Source organism: Castor canadensis, chromosome 17, assembly GCF_047511655.1.
Source record: "Castor canadensis chromosome 17, mCasCan1.hap1v2, whole genome shotgun sequence".
In the NCBI taxonomy this organism is placed as follows: Eukaryota; Metazoa; Chordata; class Mammalia; order Rodentia; family Castoridae; genus Castor; species Castor canadensis.
The window spans coordinates 51,673,090-51,690,396 of NC_133402.1; the positions used below are offsets into that span (position 1 = coordinate 51,673,090).

The following is a 17,307-nucleotide window of genomic DNA, read 5'->3' on the forward strand; positions in this document are numbered from 1 at the left end:
TATCTGTACACAGAAATGCCTACCTTCCCCACAGCAAACACCTGAACCAAGATACCGTGGGAGGGAGATCAAGGATTCTGATAAAGACCAAGTGTTGGCTGTACATTTTTTAAAAATTAAACTGCTTTGAACTAATTTTAAACTTGGAAAAAAGTTGCAAAAAATAGCACAGAGAATTTCCATATATTCCTCCCCCAGTGTTAACATGTTACATAACTGTAGGACAATGATCAGACCAGGAAATTAACTCTGGGAAATACCATACATCAAACTATTTGAACTTCCCCAGTTTTTCCACTAGTGTCCAGGATCCTATCTAGGGTTTCGTTCATATTTTATTATAGCTTTAGCCTCCTACAATCTGGGTTAGTTCCTCAGTTCTTCTTTGTCTTTCATGACTTTGATACTTTTGAAGAATACTTATCAGTTATTTTGTCAAATGTCCCTCAGCTTCGATCTGTCTTATGTTTTACATGACTGGATTTAGGTTACAAATTTCTGGCAACACCACAAAAGCATTGTGCACAATATCACAGGATACATGGACTTAATACTGTGGTGCTGACCTAGACCAATGGGGACACCGATCTTTCTGCCAGGTTTCTCCAATGCAAAGTTACTATCTTTCCCTGTGTAATTAATTTTGGGGGAACTGGATTTTTAAAAGGGAACAAATATGTTGCTGTCCTTACAAACTCTATGTCTGCTCAGCTTGCGGATGGCTGCAGCTGCCCCACAGATGAGAGCTATCTAATGAAGATGAGCGGCACAGCGACGTCTCTGGAAGACGCCGAAGCTCTTGGTGACAAAGAGGAACAGTAGCGGTTTATTTATAGATCCACTTGAAGACAGCTCATTGTAACTACTGGAGTTGAATTTTTAAAACCTCGGAACAAAGGCTGGCTATTTTAAACTCTCCTTGCACTTAGTTCAATGGAGAGTGTTAGAGCCACTGATCATACCCTGGGCATCACTCCCAAGCTCGGTAATTCATATATTGTGCAGCATCACAGGACATGAGCAAAGTCTGCCAGGACAGATACCCAGACTGGCTCTGCTCAACCTACGGAGGCCACAGGCCTCAGACTGGCCAAAGCCCTTCACCGGTGTCCCTATGCTCCTCAGAGAGAAAGCTGAATCTCACAGGGTCTTGCAGCCTCTATCTTCCTAGAAAATAAAGTTGCAAGCAGCTGTGAGAAAGGGGATTACAACACCTCTCTTCCTCCTTCCCTCCCCCTGCAGGTTTCAAAGAGGTCCAGCACCCCCCACCACCACCACCTCCCAGCAGACGCCTGCCCCTGACTTATCTCCAGGAAGCAACAAGCAGCTCATAGTACAAAACTCTCCCTGAGCGGGGATAGCATGGACCCAAAAGCTCCCCCTGTTCCAGTCCAACTACAACTGCAGGCTAAACACTCAACCCCTTGTACACCAGAACCATGGCACGGTATAGGTATAGCACAGAGGACTAGGCAACATGCATGGGTGCCAAAGTTTCTCATATCCTTATTTGAACAAAAAGCACAAAATGACATTCTTAACACAATAGAAACTGTGAATATGTGCTAGGTATTTGATATAAAGGAATTATCAATTTTGTGTGTGGTAAGAGTATTGCAGTTATATAATTGAGATAAATTAAAATATCTGGGATTAAAAAAATTAACTTCTAAAAAAATGTGGGGTATAGAGATGAAATAAGATTGGCAAAATGTTGAAGCTAGGTGAGGGTACATGGGGGGAGGGTTGAAAATTTTGTGCTAGCTTAAAATTTTCCATAATACAAAGGTTTGTTTTGGGTTTTTTTGGTTTGGTTTAATAAAAAGTGCTTCCCAGTGACTAGAACAAGCTGTGGTGCTGAGGGCAAGGCAGCTGAGCCACAGGATCAGTGGCACCCTGGTGTCCTGAGATTTGAAAGCATGGGAAGCAGATGACTTTGTCTAAGTCCCCAAAATGTTCAGAGCAGCCTTTGGCACTGCCAGAGAAATAGCCCCTGATGGCATTGATAGCATTCATCAAACCCCTACAGCAATGTCCGGATCTTCAAAGTAACTAATCGTAAGATAATCTCCATGGAAACCATCTATTCTGATTTTTTCCCATGGTAACCAATAAGAACATAAACACAAGCACTATCCAACACCCTTATACCACATGGGCAATACTGCTATCTAGTCTGGAAAATATACACTGCAAAGGGCTGTGTTGTTGTTTTTTTTTTTCCCATTTAAAATGAAGTTCTGGAACTGTAGTCTAGAAAATGCAGACTCTACTACCTATTGTGTGGCCTGGTCACTGCCAATACCACCCCAAGCCATCTGCTACAAAACAGACAAAGCTAGAAAGTAACTTCCTTCATTTAGTCTGGGACCATGAAAAGTGCCCAAATGAAAAAGTCAGAATCTACCTTTAGCCTCAAACCCAAGCTGCCCAAGGAATGACTCTGATTTCCTGAGAATCTGGTATACCAGGCACCTGCCGGATACTGCAGGGAGAGCAAGGCCCCAACCCTCCAGGGAGACTAGTTAGAGCTGCAAATAACTGACAATGGGAAAAGGGCTGTTCCAGGTAGGTGAAGCAGGGAGAATTCACAGCCAGCTGGCCTCCAGGGGACGGCTGCATGGAGATAGTGCCATCTGCAAAGAGACTAAAAGGATGAGTACAAAGATTTTGGGGACAGTGGACAGTGGTCCAAAGAAGCATCATCAGACTTAAGCAACTGGTTTATTTCTACTTGTGTCTCATTTCTTCCACTTTTAAGTTTTTGGGATTGAAAAACAGAATGGAACTCAAAGGAAAGAAAAATCCTCAAATGCCACAAGCCTCAGTTCTTGCCTATGATCTACTCTGCATTACACAATTGGCAAAAGATTCTTCTTGTGGCCTCTGTTGGCTCTTCTGTGGAAAGGTGACTTATTAGCATGGTATGACAAGTGGATGGTTTGTCATCACAAATGCCATTGTCACAGCAGTGACTCCAGTGGCTGAAATGACAGGTGTTCCAAGGCCATGTGTACCTTGTAGTAAAGTATTGTAATACTGAGACCCCACTGTCCTTTGTCCTGTGTTTCAGGCTCATTTCCTCACATGCAAATGTGGGATAGCCAATAATCTGGGACCCAGGCTTTAGCTTCCTGGGGGAAAGAAAAATCCTAAACCATTCTAGGACTCTTGAAAGGTAATGGAACTCAGGTAGGCACTGGTGGCTCACACCTGTAATCCTAGCTACTCAGGAGGCAGAGATCAGAGGATCCTGGTTCAAAGCCAGCCCCAGGCAAATAGTTTGCAAAACTCCATGTCAAGAAAACCCATCGCAAAAAAAGAGCTGGCTCAAGCGGAAGAGGGCCTGCCTAGCAAACATGAGGCCCTGAGTTCAAACCCCAGTAACACAAATAGCAATAATAAATAATAAAAAAGTTAATGGAGCTCAAAGTGGGGGAGGTGTGGCTGGGTTTATGCATCGGGGTGTCCAGATGTATGCAGAACCAGACCCAAGAGCCTCTACACATTCTCTCTCCTGTGTCCATAATACTACAATTGTCTTAATATGTCATGCCCTGGATGTTGAGAACACACTTGCCATTGCTTTAAGTCAAAGAGGTCATCCTTCTTCAATGTCATACTAGTCTCCTCTGTAGAGCGACCTACTTGCTTGTGGAATGGAAGGGAATTTTCCAGTCACCGATTATCATCAACCCCTCAAAAGAGCAGCTCAGACAAGGGAATTCTGGCTTCTGCCCCATCTTTCCTGCCTCTACTGTCACTGTTGCTTCAGGGCTTATCCCTCCCTGTTCTTGGTACCTGGAGATACTTCCCCAAAAAGCTCAGCAAAAAAGGGGTTTAAATACTGAGTCACAAACACCCAAACACTCTCTGGTGTGAGTCTCACTCAGCAGGCTCTCTAGAAGACAGAAGCTGACCTAGGTACCTGCATCTACGGGGGAGAGGTGGAAGGCAGGGACACCAAGAAAGCAAGAAGAGACACAGAGGACAATGCAGGAAGCAGATGGCCTGGAGAATGTGAATTCAAGAATAAGTGACTGGAGTGCTCACTTCAACAGCACCTATACTAAAATTGGAATGATACAGAGAAAGACTAACATAGCCCCTGCGCAAGGATGACACACAAGCTCGTGAAGTACTCCATATTTCTGGAGATGAAGGTGGGGGAATATGGCTGATGGGCTTCCCATAAATATATAAAACAGAACAATGAAACCTCTTGCAATTGCTTTAAGTGGGGCAAGAAGAAGGTTGTGAAGGAGGGGAGAAAAAAAAAGTCAGGGTATAAATTGAAAGACAAAAATGAGGAAAACATGACATTTGGACATAAAATACAATGTGTTGTGATGAAGTGGTAAGAAATTAATTATCTGTTATTACTTATATTCTCTCTTCAACAAAATTAGAGATAAGGGCAAAATAGTTTCTGCTTGGTAGTGAGGGGGTGGGGGGGAGAGGGAGGGGGTGGGGGAAAGGGGGGAGAAATGACCCAAACATTGTATGCACATATGAATAAAAGAAATTTTAAAAAAAGAAATTATCTGGCAGAAGCAATAATAGAATACCAAGTATACCTGAGAGAGTGCAAAACAAAAAAACAAATAATAAATCAGTAAGACCATTAAAAACAAAAACAAGTGACTGGATTAATGGCAGCACAACTGAGCAAGTCAGGAGCTAGGAGAGGAAGATAGGCCTGCCCACAGCAGAGTCACAGGAAGTCCCATCTTCCCTCTTACTGATATCCTCTGCTGATAATAAAACAGTAAGTCTGCCTGCCTAGTTCTAAACACATTGGTAAGTGCTTCTGGGCTTACAGTGCAACACTGGGATTTCTTTTAACAAAACTGAGATTCGAACAAAGACCACATCCTTTTGCCACCATAGTGGGCTGAGGGGGACACTAAATCTCCAATTACCTCTCCCAAGCTGTAGCCTCTACTAGTTACAGAAACTTCCAAGAAGCAGGGGGGAACCTGGGTGTCCCCTCTGTCAGGAGCACTAGAATCTTTGGTGCTCCTGGATCTTGTACAGCTGTATAACTCATCACCTTCCTGCTCAGGATGCCACAGTCACAACTGGCTAGACTGTCTTCTAATAGATCAGTGGTTCTCAAAGTGGGTCCCTGGACCAGCATCAGCATCACATCACAGAGAAATGTGTTAGAAATGTGAACTCCCTACTCAATCAGATACTCTGGTGATGGGCCCAGGCAGCTGTTTTAACAAGCCCTCAGTGTACAATTCTGACACACGCTGAAGTTTGAGAACAAGTCCAAGAGGCTTAGGACAACACATGTCAAATGTTAAAGGCCTGTCTCTTCACTAACACTGCCTAGGATGCCCAGCTAACATCTCTTGATGGACTTCTGCAAACATGGCCTCCTGCTTGTCAAACTATCTTCCTTTGCTGAAATGGGATTATTTATCAAGTGTCTGGAAATAAAGTCAGCAGTGACCTCTGAAGAAAAAGGAGACAAGATTCAGTCCTGGGCCTGGGTGGCCCCTCTGCCAGGGCACTATAGTGTTTGTGGTGCTCTTGTACCTCTAGATTATTCACAGCCACTATCCAAAGATGTTCTGTGGTTTTTTGTTTTTTTGTTTGTTTGTTTGTTTTAGTGAGACTGGGGTCTGAACTCAAGACTTCATGCTTACAAAGCAGGTGCTCTACCACTTGAGCCACACCTCTAGTCCATTTTTACTCTGGTTATTTTGGAGTTGGGATCTCATGAACTATTTGCCCAGGGTGGCTTTGAGCTTCAATCCTCCCCATCGCAGCCTCCCAAGTAGCTAGGATTATAGGCGTGAGCCACTAAAAAATGGTAACACATATTAAATATTTATATCTAGGATCTTCTCTTCCCACTGAAGCTAAAAAAAAACCCCAGGGCACTTTCCGTAACTTCCACTGAGGTAAAGGTGTGAAATGAGGCCTCTTTCTTAAAAGCTTCCATGGCCCAAGTCAGCAAAGACTGCAATGCCCACCCCTCCCCCGATGGTCTTTTTGCAGAGTGAGTCTATGTGATAGAAAACGTGCAGAGGATGAAATGCAGCCTAGTGGAGAGAAACCAAGAGGCAGAGAATCAAGAAAACCTTCCTAAGGAAAAGGAAAGGCACTCCACACTGGACCGCCCATAGCCTCAGCTTGGTCCAGCATACCAAGGGCAAAATACTGCAGGGTCAGTATAGCTCTTATGGCCAGCTAAGTTCTTCAAGTGGCTTTCAGAGCTAGAAGTTTCCATATCTTCCATATTCCTGGCGGGGGGCTTCCTGAGAAGGTAACTTTGTAAGATTCCCATCTTCATCCCAGGCAGCTAGATCATTTGAAAATAAATGCCAAGCCAGAAATTTATGTTCTGGGAAAGAGACCCAAGTCTGTCAAGCTGTCAAGAGTAAAATCAAATCTGTTATAGTCTGAATGTTGGGTCCTCTACAAAATTCCTATGTTGGAATCCCAGTCCCCAAGGTGATGAAATCAGTAGCTGCACCTTTGGGAACAAATTAGGTCATAAGGATGGAGCCTTCATGAATAAGATTAGTGCCCTTATAAAACACCCCAGAGACTTAGCTAACTCCTTCTACTACTATTTGAGGACAAAGAGAAAAGGAACCGTCTATGCACCAGAAAACAAATCTTCACCAGACACTGAATGCACTGGTGCCTTGCTTGGACCTCCCAGACTCCAGGACGGTGAGAAATACATTTCTGTGGTTCATAAGCTACCCACTCTGCAGTATTTGTCACAGAAACCTGAATGGACAAAGACAAAAATCCCTGAGGCAGATGGAAGCAGATCTCCTCTATGCCTGTTCATAAGGTGACTCCTCAGGCAAGGTGCATAGAACGAGAAGCCAAGTCTTAAGCAACCACCACAGGCACTCGGGAACCCCAGCACCTCACAGGGGAAGATCCAGGACCGAGAATCTCTGGGCCAGGAATCAGGTCTCCTAGAACCTTTGTCAAATCCTTGCCTTTGGGAGCACCCCACAACAGAAATATGGGTAAAGGAAGTAGCTAGAGCTTTGTTCTTAGAACCAGAGGCACAAAGAAGAAGAAACAGGTTATTCTCGGGAAGAGGGAGACCTGAAGTTCAGGTCAGATATTCCCTGCTGACCATTCCTTCTTCCAGGGTCAGGTCTAGCACTGAGGCTCTGAGGTTCCTGGGCAAACTTACCCCAAGTAGTCTCCGAGGTGCAGGAAGCAGTGGGGAAGGAAATAAGTCTGTTTCCACCCACCTCAGAGATTTGCTTCCTCATTTGAGAGCACAAAAGACTTAGGTCTGTCATTAGGAAACACAACCAATGCCTGCAAGAGGCTAAAACCCTCCCCAGCCCTCACAAGGACCACCTGCAGAAAGAAGTCAGCATAACAAATGCCCCTTCCCTGCCTGTCTGACGTGGTTGCAGGTTTTAAACACATGTTCACCCTGACTGGCTCTCAGTGGGACAGAAGAGGGTAAAGGAACATTTTTAAAATAGTACAGCTTGGTGAGTACTTGCCATGTGCCAGGCACAGTGCCAAGTGCTGTTTGGCATGCCACCCGTGAAATCTTATGAAGGAGGGCCCAGCAATCTCCCCATTGGACAGAAGAGGAAACTGGACCTTTGAGAGCCAGCCACTTGCCAGGGTCACAGTCCACAAGAGTGGACATAGGTTGATCAGAAACCAGAAGCCAAGCTCTTAACCGCAGGTGAGCTTTTCTCCTTCAAACACAATACTGAGAGGTGAACGGAGAAAAGCCCTCAGCCCCAGTATTCAAGGTTAATGTCTGAACAGGAGAGCAGCCAACCCTGAGAACGCAGGAAGTGGTTTTCCTTTTTTTTTTAAGTTTCATTGAATTACCTAGAACTCTGTGTTCTTCCCCTCCCACCGCACCCAGCACAACCTTCCTTCCCAATTGCATAATGGGCCTCAGGCATTTGGAGGGAGGGCAAAAATTAGTGTAAATCCATCTGTAAAATAATCACATCTTTACTATTTAAAAGTGGTTTTAAAGTGCTTCCGTGGTTGGGGAAGAAATCTATCCTGTGGTGGCTGGGGTTTGGGATGGGGAGCAGATGCTAATTCTAAGGTCAGGTAGGACAGAGGGGTCCTTCTGCCTCAGGGGCAGACCCCAAGGCACAGACAGCAGGAGGGTAGATAAGCACAGAGAGGGAAAAAAGGCCAGAATTGGGGCAGGGAACAGCACTAGACTCTGAAAACACTAGCATGAGCACCTGCTATAGACAGTGCTCCCGCCCTTCATCCCTTACTCTCATCCATCTGCCCACAAGTAGCCCTTCCAACCTTCCTCTAGCCTTGCAACATGTCACAGGGCAGAACATGGAACTTCCTGCCCACTGTCACCCACAGCATGGCCTGGAATCCTTCATCTACTGCTTTCCAAACAGAGAAGGCTCCCCAGCCACAAGCCCTGAAATCTCTCCTCATGTGCAACTCAGCCAAGAATAGAGGAAAAATGGAACCCATTATTCTCATTCTGAATGGCTGGGAAATGGCTTTTGCTTTTCAACATGAAATGTGCCTAAAAATAAGCTGTGAATTTTAACCAGAGGTTGAAAATAGCTCTGCAGTGAACAGAGCTCTGTTCAGAGTGGGCTCATGGACAGCCTTCATTCCAAGATCAGAAAAGCTGAAACACCACAGTCAAAGAAGGGGTCACAGGCAGGGGGTTTTCCAGAGTGAAGGGACTATCAAGGACTCACAGGGCTGCCCTTGCCATGGTCTGCTGATGAGTGAGCAGATGAAGGGACTCCGGCAGGGTCTGCTCCTCTAGCTTTTCGATGGCCACACTAGAATAGGCACATGGTCAGGAATTCAAAACTACGCCTGGCCCCTGGACGTCCTTAAATATCCACATGCCTAGGAGTGCTTCTTGACGCTTCAGTGCCTTAGGCACAATGTGTGGACAGAGCTGAAAGGGTGGGGGAGTAGGGGGGTCATCAAATTCATGAGTTCCTGGGGTACGGCTGTGGTGTTATGGGCTCTGTGAGAAGTCAAGACACCAAACTCTGGTCAGCCACCAAACCTCTCTTCAGATATTATCTAAGAGCCCCGGAAGCCTTTAGGCAGGAAGGGCAAGAACAAACTCCAATTTTAAGTGAAGAAAATTAAATTGCTAAAGGCAAAAGGTCTTTTCTTGGCAGGTTGTTTGTCTGTTTTGCAGTACTGAGGACTGAACCTAGGGCCTTCTGCAAAAGGCCATTATCTCTAGAACACTCTTAAATTTGATAGACCAAACATTTCCACAAAATGGGCTTTCATTAGAAACACAGGCTGAAGGCCAGGTACAGGGGACCATGCCTGTAATCCCAACTACTCTGAAGACAGAGACTGGGAGGATCACAGTCAAGGCCAGAGTGGGAAAAAAGAGACACCCCATCTCAACAAAAAGGCTGCATGTGATAGTATATGCCTGTCATCCTAGCTATGTGGGAGGATCCCAGTCCAGGCCATATCAGACAATAAAAACAAGAGAACCTACCTAAAAAATAACCAAAGCAAAAAGGGCGGCGGTGGGGGGGGGGGTGGTGATATGACTCAAGTGGTAAGAGTGCTTGCCTAGCAATCTTGAGGCCCTGAGTTCAAATCCTGCTACCACTGAGAAATTTGGGCCACAGTTGCTAGGTGCTCAGAACCAGCCCAACAGAGCAGAATCCTCACACAGGGCTGCTAGAATGGCCTTTCTCAGCTGCCTCTCTCCATGCTCCTGTCCCTCTCCATACCCCCTCCCACAGTCCTCCAGCCCCCTTGTTCCTCTCACTGCTAGGCCAGCCTCCTTTCTGGGCTCACTTCTGAGGCAGAAGGTATTGCTGCAATTCTCAACTGGGGACATCTGACAATATCTGAAGATGCTTCTGGTCATCACAACTGCGGGATAGAGGGCAGGACGCTGCTGGCATCTACTGGGTAAAGGCCAGGGATGCAACAAAACATTCTATATGGGGCAGCATCCACGACAAAGAATTATCTGGCTCAAAGTATGAACATGGCTGAGGCTGAGCAACCCTGGGTTTATGGAAGGATGGAATGTGGACAGAGATGGAGGGAAGGGCTTATTGGACTCACAGTTTGCAGGTATGGCAGTCCTGGCTTCCCTGAGCTGCTGAGACACCCTGGCCAGCCAGGGACTCTCAGTGCCAGTGAAAGCTTTGGCAAGTAGGGCTCAGTTTCTCTTCCTATCTCAGGAGAAACCCTAATCACCAACAGTGTTAGAAAAACCAAGCCTCCTCAGTCTAGGAGGATGAAAACGTTCTAGAGATGACAGTGATGGCTGTGCAATGTGAGTGTACTTCATGCTGTTTGGAGCTATGCTCTTAAAAGATTAAAATGGTCAAGTTTGTGTTGTGTGTGTGTGTGTGTGTGTGTGTGTGTGTGTGGTGAAAGCACAAAAAAACAAAACGCACAGAGAAGCCTCACATGGTATGTATGTTTGGCAAGGATATGTCTAGAGAAGGCCATGTGTCCATTCAAGACTCTCAGAGGGGTTTATGACAAACAAGCAAAGAGCTCTGACTGGATCTCCACCAAGAATGACAGGAGGATTAGCTCACTCCAGGGGATAACAGAGCTCACCATTACATGTGGGTCCTCAGGACCCACTGAGGAAATGGAGAGTGGTGCTTTGCTCAGGGCCACATGTTATCTGGATTTAGACCCAGTTCCCTGACTCCAGAACCCACATCCTGTCCCTTATTTGAGCCCCATGGGGATGCCCAGTGCCAGAGCTATAATAACAGCTCTGATGTAGGCCTAAAGGGAACAGCTGGCTTCCTCAAACTCTGCTAAGCTGTTCACTCATCCCTACCCCTTCCCATCATGCTGGCTCCCCATATCCCACATGACCTCAACCCAGATTCTCAGGACCTGAAGCTCTGGCGCACAAGGGGGCCCAAAACCCCATCTCTGAGCTAGGACTGAAGGAAGATATCTTCCTAGCATCTCTAAGAAAAAGAACAGGATTTCCCCCAGCTTGTGGATACTAACCATTCCCAAAGACAGACAGCAGTCTCTACCTAGGAGGGAAAAGAGCTGCCAGACAGTCCTCCAGACCTGCAGCAACTAGTTTCCTTAGCCCTGTTCAGAGGGGCCAGGATGACTAAGCCCAAGGTGTCTCACCTATAAAATGGAGCTGTAATTTTACCCACTCATTCTGATAAGGAATGAGCAGGTAGCACATGCAAAAGGCCTTGGTATGCCTGACTCACCGTAAGTACCCAATAGACAGGGAGTCATGGGGAAAGAGCAGGGCAGGGATCCCAGAGGATCCCAACCTTGCAGTTGGAAATGCTTTTCTAGGTGAAGATGAACCGGCAGAAAGCAGACTATCATGCAATTCAGTCACTCCAACAAACTCAAAAGCTGAGAACTAATTAGCAAGTGTGATAAAAGAACAAAACCTCCCAGCTATGGTGGCCAGTGATCCTTGGGAGAAAACTGTAAAACCCAACCTGAGCACCTGCCTAGCAAGAGCAAGACCAAGTTCAAACCCCAGTACAGCCAAAAAAAATTTTTTTCAAATGGTATTAAATTCCAAGAACATGTCTTTATTTGCTGGGGGCATAACTCAAGTGGTAGGGCACCTGCCTGGCAAGTGGTGAAGCCCTCAATTCAAACCCCTGTATTGAAAACAAAACAAAACAAAAACCAATCTGGCCTATTCCTAGAGATAGCCCCAGCACACAGAATGATGTGTTTGAGCATGGTGGGGGGGAGATCCATCTGCTGGAGCCACAGTAAGATCCGGGATAGACTAGGGAGGCTTCCTGGTTCTATTCTGGGCCCCAGCCTTGAGTTTCTGGGGGATTTGGGCGAGCCGCTTCCTGTTGTTTGAGCCAGTTTCCGCTTGTGGGGGAGGCTATGCTATCTCTAAGATCCAGTGGGGAGAGATTTAAGTAACCTGGAGCCACACAAGCTCAAAACTCTTAGGGTTCTGCAACCTTTTATTTCAGTTAAAGGTTAATTTGGCTTTACTTATGATACTATATCAATTAGCATTTTTCTTCCCCCAAAATTTGTCAAAAAATATTAATTATTTTAATTCAGGAACAATGAATGCCCTTTTACCAAAAAAGGTATTAAAAATGTTTGTGGCTAAGAAACTCTCTCTCCATGGTTTAAAAAAAATGGGAGTGGGGGAAGTGAGAGAAACTCAAGAGACAAAAATGAGGGCCTTTCCCATTCATCTCAGCTGTAGCTTTGGGACCTGAACGCTCTAGGAACCTTATACTTGAGTCTTGTGGCCCAAGGCTTGGCAAGGGACAAAGTGTTTTTTTCTTGGGCCTCACTGTAGCAGCAGGATGTGTCACAGAAACACTCCCCCACCAAATGGGCCAGAGTCCTGGCACCCAACAGCCTTTTATGTTTATTCTAGATATGAATTAAAGCACCAAAGTATTATTTGGTAGGTGACCAGATCTCACTAGGGTCCCTTTCCAGTAACCAGCCTAAGTACACACCATGTCTGAGTCCAAGGCTGATCACTTTGACCCAGCCCAAAGTCACAAGCCCAAAGTCATGGACATGTCTGCCAAACAACTTACCAGATTCCCTGCAGAGCTGGTCAGTGTGGCTGGGGACCTCTGCCCTTTTATAATTTCTCCATAATCAACAACATCAAAGTTACTCTTCCAAACCATTACCTGCCAAGACCAATAGGCACAGAGAATGAGGGGGAGAAAAATATCTTTCGTCAGCCCTTTTGTCAATTGTACAAAATAATGGGTTTCATTTTGACATTTTCATATGTTTATAACCTATACATTCCCCCATCACCCTCTTTTGTCTCCTCCCCTCCTGTTGGATCCCCCGCCCTGGCCTCCAAAATAGTCCCCCTCAAACAGTCCCCCTATTCATATCTTTGTTTTTAGATCTAAATTTTATACACAAGAAAAAACATGCAATATTTATCTGAGTCTGACTTCTTTCACTTAACATGATGATCTCTAGTTTCATCCCTTTTTTTCAGCAAATGATATAATTTCATTCTTCTTTATGTCTGAATAACTTCTGCATTGGGTACATATACCATAATTTCCTTCATATGTTCATCCACTGATGGGCACCTAGGCTGACTCCACAATTTAGCTATTGTGAATAGTGCCACAATGAACATGGATGTCCAGTTGTCTACAGTGTATGTTGACTTACATTCCTTCACACATATGCCCAGGTATGGCAGGATCATATGGTAGCTCTAGTTTTAGTTTCTTGAGGAACATCCACACTGATTTCCACAGTGGCTGCACTAATTTATATTCTCATCAACAGTGTATAAGGGTTTCTTTTTTTCCCTGCATCCTCACCAGCATTTGTTGTTGCCTGGGAGGAAAATATCTTGTCAGCTTCTTTTACGGAGAAAATGGGCCCAGAGACCCACCTGCCCTACTTTCTGAAGGAGACTTTGGGGACAGGCCTCAAGAGGACCTGGGGGCCATGCACTGGTGGCTCATGCCTGTGATCCTAGCTACTCAGGAGGCAGAGATGAGGAGGATCATGGTTCGAAGCCAGCCTAGGCAAATAGTTCATGAGACCCTATCTTCCTAACACAAAAAGCGCTGGTGGAGTGGCTCAAGGTGTAGGCCCTGAGTTCAAGCCCCGGTATTGCAAAAATAAATAAATAAATAAATAAATAAATAGGACCTGGATGTACAACGGATGGAATATTACTGTGCGGCCACCACTAGGCTTTAGCACTTGCTTGTCTCTCTATCTGGGAGTGTATATATATTTCACTGTGTACATATGCCATATTTTCTTTATACCTCAGCATCAGTCAGTAGTTACTGAAATTTATTCGTCACTTTTCCTTGTTTAGCACCTATCTCTGCACTAAAATGGAAGCTCCTGAGGGTGGTGGCCTGGCCTGTGACACTGTGGTAAGTGGTGAACATATGGACTCCAGGCCAGACCGCTGAGGTCCTGGCTCCACCCCTTACTGTGAGGCTCTGAGCAAGGGACTCAGCCTATGCCTCAGAGCCCTCTTCTGTGAAAAGGGGATGATCTTAGCCCCCACCTCGTAAAGCTGCTGGCAGGCTCACAGGACACAGTGTGGCACAGACACTGGCATCTGGGCAGTATACAGTAACGCACCTGTTATTCCAAGGCTAGTCAGTAAGTTTAGTCATAAAAACACACCTCAATTTGATCAAGGCTAGAGGCTCCTCAACAAAAGCTGAGGGAGCTGCCTTGCTGGGGAGCAAGAGCACTCCCTGCTGGAGGCTGGAGGCCATATACAGCTGGGTGTTTCCAGGGCCACGTCAAGGATGGCTGGCTTGGGCTTCACAATGGGAATCATGGAGGGTGGCCAAGTAGTCATTGGAGGCCACCAAAAAACAATCATATATAAGATGACCATTCAATGTGCCCTCAATGCCATCCCTGTCAGGACACAGCTGTGAGCCTGATTCTTTCAGAGGTTCCTCACCACTCCCTGAGCAGCAAGCACCACTGATTTTTGCTCTCAGAGACAGTCAGGTGTGCCTCTTATTTGTCACTTTACAAATAGAACATCTACAGAAACACACTTTTGTGTATGTGGCCCTTGTATAACTGCATACAATTCCTACCAGCAGACCGGCTAGTGTGAATGTGAAGAGATAATGCCAAATATCACTCCAGAAAAGCTCTCAGAGCAGACTTTAAAAAGGCATCCAAAAGGGCTGAGGGCCTAGCTCAAGTGGTAAATTGCCTGCCTAGCAAGTGCAAGGCCCTGAGTTCAAACCTCAGTACTACAAAAATAAATAAATAACCAAAAAGGTAAGTAGGGAGCTGATAGCCATAGCTACCTAAGGAGGGGCCAGAGCAAGTGGAAGCCCTATTTCCCACTAGATTGCCTCTTGTGATTTGATTGCACCGTGACTCTGTTTACTATGTAAAACTACTACACAATTTCTGTGTCATCTAAGCAAAGAGCCAGGCCTCATAGGAAGACTCAGGGGTCCCAATTAATACTTCCTCCTCCCTTGGTAGTCTGTCCCCAGAGTCGGGGGGAAGATGCCCGCTGGCTCTTACCCAGGCTGTGGTCAAAGAGTCCCTAGCTACCATTTGCCTTACTGGCAGACACTCAACCAAATCAGTAAGTACAGCTGGCTGGAGTTGGGGCTCGTGTAAGCCCAGGACTTGTCTGGGGTAAGCAGCTACAACTGTGAGGCCAACACCTGCGGGATGAACATTCTCAGCAATCCACCAGGTTAACAGTGGCTCACAGCAGTCAACCTTTCCTCCCTACCTCAGGATGGTTCTCTAGAGAAGAGGGGCTGCACAAGATACTTGGAGCAAAGTCTGCCAACAGGTGGACTGCTCAGTGCTCCTGACCTTTCTATTGCTAAGCTCTGGCTAGACCCCAGGGGCGATGGTGCTGGCTAGCAGACAAATCATTGGCATTTAGCAGTCTGGACAAAGAGGCACCAGAGTTAATAGGCTGGAGCCTCTGTACAAAGGGTGACGGGACAGGACAGTATTTCCTCTTAAATGTCCTCTCTCTGTAGCCAAGAATATTAAAATACTGACCCCTCAAGTGCTCAAGTGAGTTGGGGAGCAAAGGACAGTAGACAATGGAGCTGGGGCTCCAAGGGGCATGGCTCTGACGTGAGACTGGCCAGGTACTTGTTCCATCTTTGCCATATGCTAGGACTCAGTTTTCTCATCTACAGAAGATGCAGGTTTGCCCTACAGGGCTGTTGTGAGAATCAAAGAAGGTAAGAAACTCTTGTTACACTGACTACATTACCAGGCCAGCAGTAAGTATCCAATATCTTATTTATTTATAATAAAAATAAATAAATAAATAAAGCCAAGCACCAGTGGCTCACACCTGTAATTCCAGCTACTCCGGAGGACTGCAGTTTGAAGCCAGCCCAGGCAAATAGTTTGGGAGACCCTATCTTGAAAACACCCTTCACAAAAAAGGGCTGGTGGAGTGGCTCAAGGTGTAGGCCCTGAGTTCAAACCCCAGTACCACACACACACACACCCCAAAAAATTTTTTAAGCTTCAACGTTTTCATAGCAACAATAGCCCAAACTCCTTCCCACCCACACTAGGCACTTTGAGACTCTGCCACAAGATTGGCACTGCAGGACCTGTTTTGGGGCAGCAAAGGCCTTGGATCTGAGCACTCCCACGCCAAACTCCATCAGGAACTTTGCAATCATAGTTGCTGAAAGTCAGCAAGGCCCAGCCTCTCGGTGGAATCTGAGCAGGATCAATTCATATTCCTCAGGCCAATCTTTCTTACCTGTTCATCAGAACCTCCAGAAGCAAAATACTCCCCTGTTCTTGAAAAAGCAACAGTGGTGGCAGGTCCCTAAAAGAGCAAACAAACAAAAAAACACCAAAGGTCACTCTAGAGTCTAAATGTACAGGAAGAAAACTAGCAGTTCTCATTCACAGAGCAGCAGTGGGACAAAGGACTGAACACCCATTTAGTCCCCAGTCCTCTCTGGCCTTTGCCAGAGAAGCCGGCACGTGGCCAGGTGCAAATACCACTGCTGAGCCCTCTGTTGCCGAGCACCTTGCCAGGATGCAGGACTATGGGAAGGTAGAGACAAGTGAACAGGATAGTTTACACTCACAGTCTCTACAAGGCTGGCATCTTTGTCTTTGCTTCCCCAGTGAGAACTGAGAGGTCAGAGAGCTGTACCAACTGACCCATGACTATAGCCCAGGGACCAGAAGTCAATCTTCTGATCCAGCTGCAGTAAGTTGGAGCCCTGAGGAGAAGCTCAAGTAAACAGGGCACAACTGCAGGCCCAGGTGGCAGGAAGGTGTCTAGGCAGTGGACCAATATGATGCATCCCTGTAACATGCATGCCATCTTCCTTGTGTGGGAAAATGTGCCCCTCTGTCTTCCCAGGTGCTGAAGTGCAGCAAGACCATCTGCAAGGGAATGCCAAGCACATTCTAGGCAGCTCTGAGGTCAGATCTGGTAAAGAAAGAGGGTTCTTCCCCATCCACCTGAAATATATTCCAGAAAGATATACCAAGCAAGAATCTGTTTGAAACCCCTACAGCTACTCCCATCAATTCCTCCCAGTTGAATCTGAATTGTGGCCAGTACCTGGCATTTCTCACGAAGGAAAAAAAAAGAGAGAGAGAGAGAAAAGAGGTTCTCTTAGATGAGGACCATACAGCCACCATCACAAAGGCCACTTCAGTTTCTTTAGACCAGCACAGAGAATGGCAAGAGCCCCAACTCTCCACAAGAGGGGCTTCAGCAGCAAAGCCTGGGCTGGAGACAAGCATCTTCTGCTCAGTGCCAGAAAGGAACACCAAAGCCATGGAGCAAGGGAGCTTCTGTTCCCT

General features: G+C 46.1%; 1 protein-coding gene and 1 non-coding gene across 5 annotated transcripts in view; one reads left to right on the top strand and one right to left on the bottom strand.

Annotated features, from left to right (window-relative positions):
* Poc1a (POC1 centriolar protein A) overlaps positions 1-17,307 on the bottom strand; it is a 71,555-nt gene that overhangs the window by 29,153 nt on the left and 25,095 nt on the right. For all 4 annotated transcript variants that reach the window (XM_020162154.2, XM_074058885.1, XM_074058884.1 and 1 more), the window contains 2 exons: positions 16,241-16,309; positions 12,546-12,644 (listed from right to left, as the gene is read on the bottom strand). In XM_020162154.2, the coding sequence (XP_020017743.1) occupies positions 12,546-12,644; positions 16,241-16,309 (168 nt within the window). The remainder of the gene's footprint in view (positions 1-12,545; positions 12,645-16,240; positions 16,310-17,307) is intronic.
* LOC141418653 (U6 spliceosomal RNA) lies at positions 4,046-4,153 on the top strand. Its single transcript, XR_012443320.1, has one exon. It is a non-coding gene; the product is annotated as a U6 spliceosomal RNA (small nuclear RNA).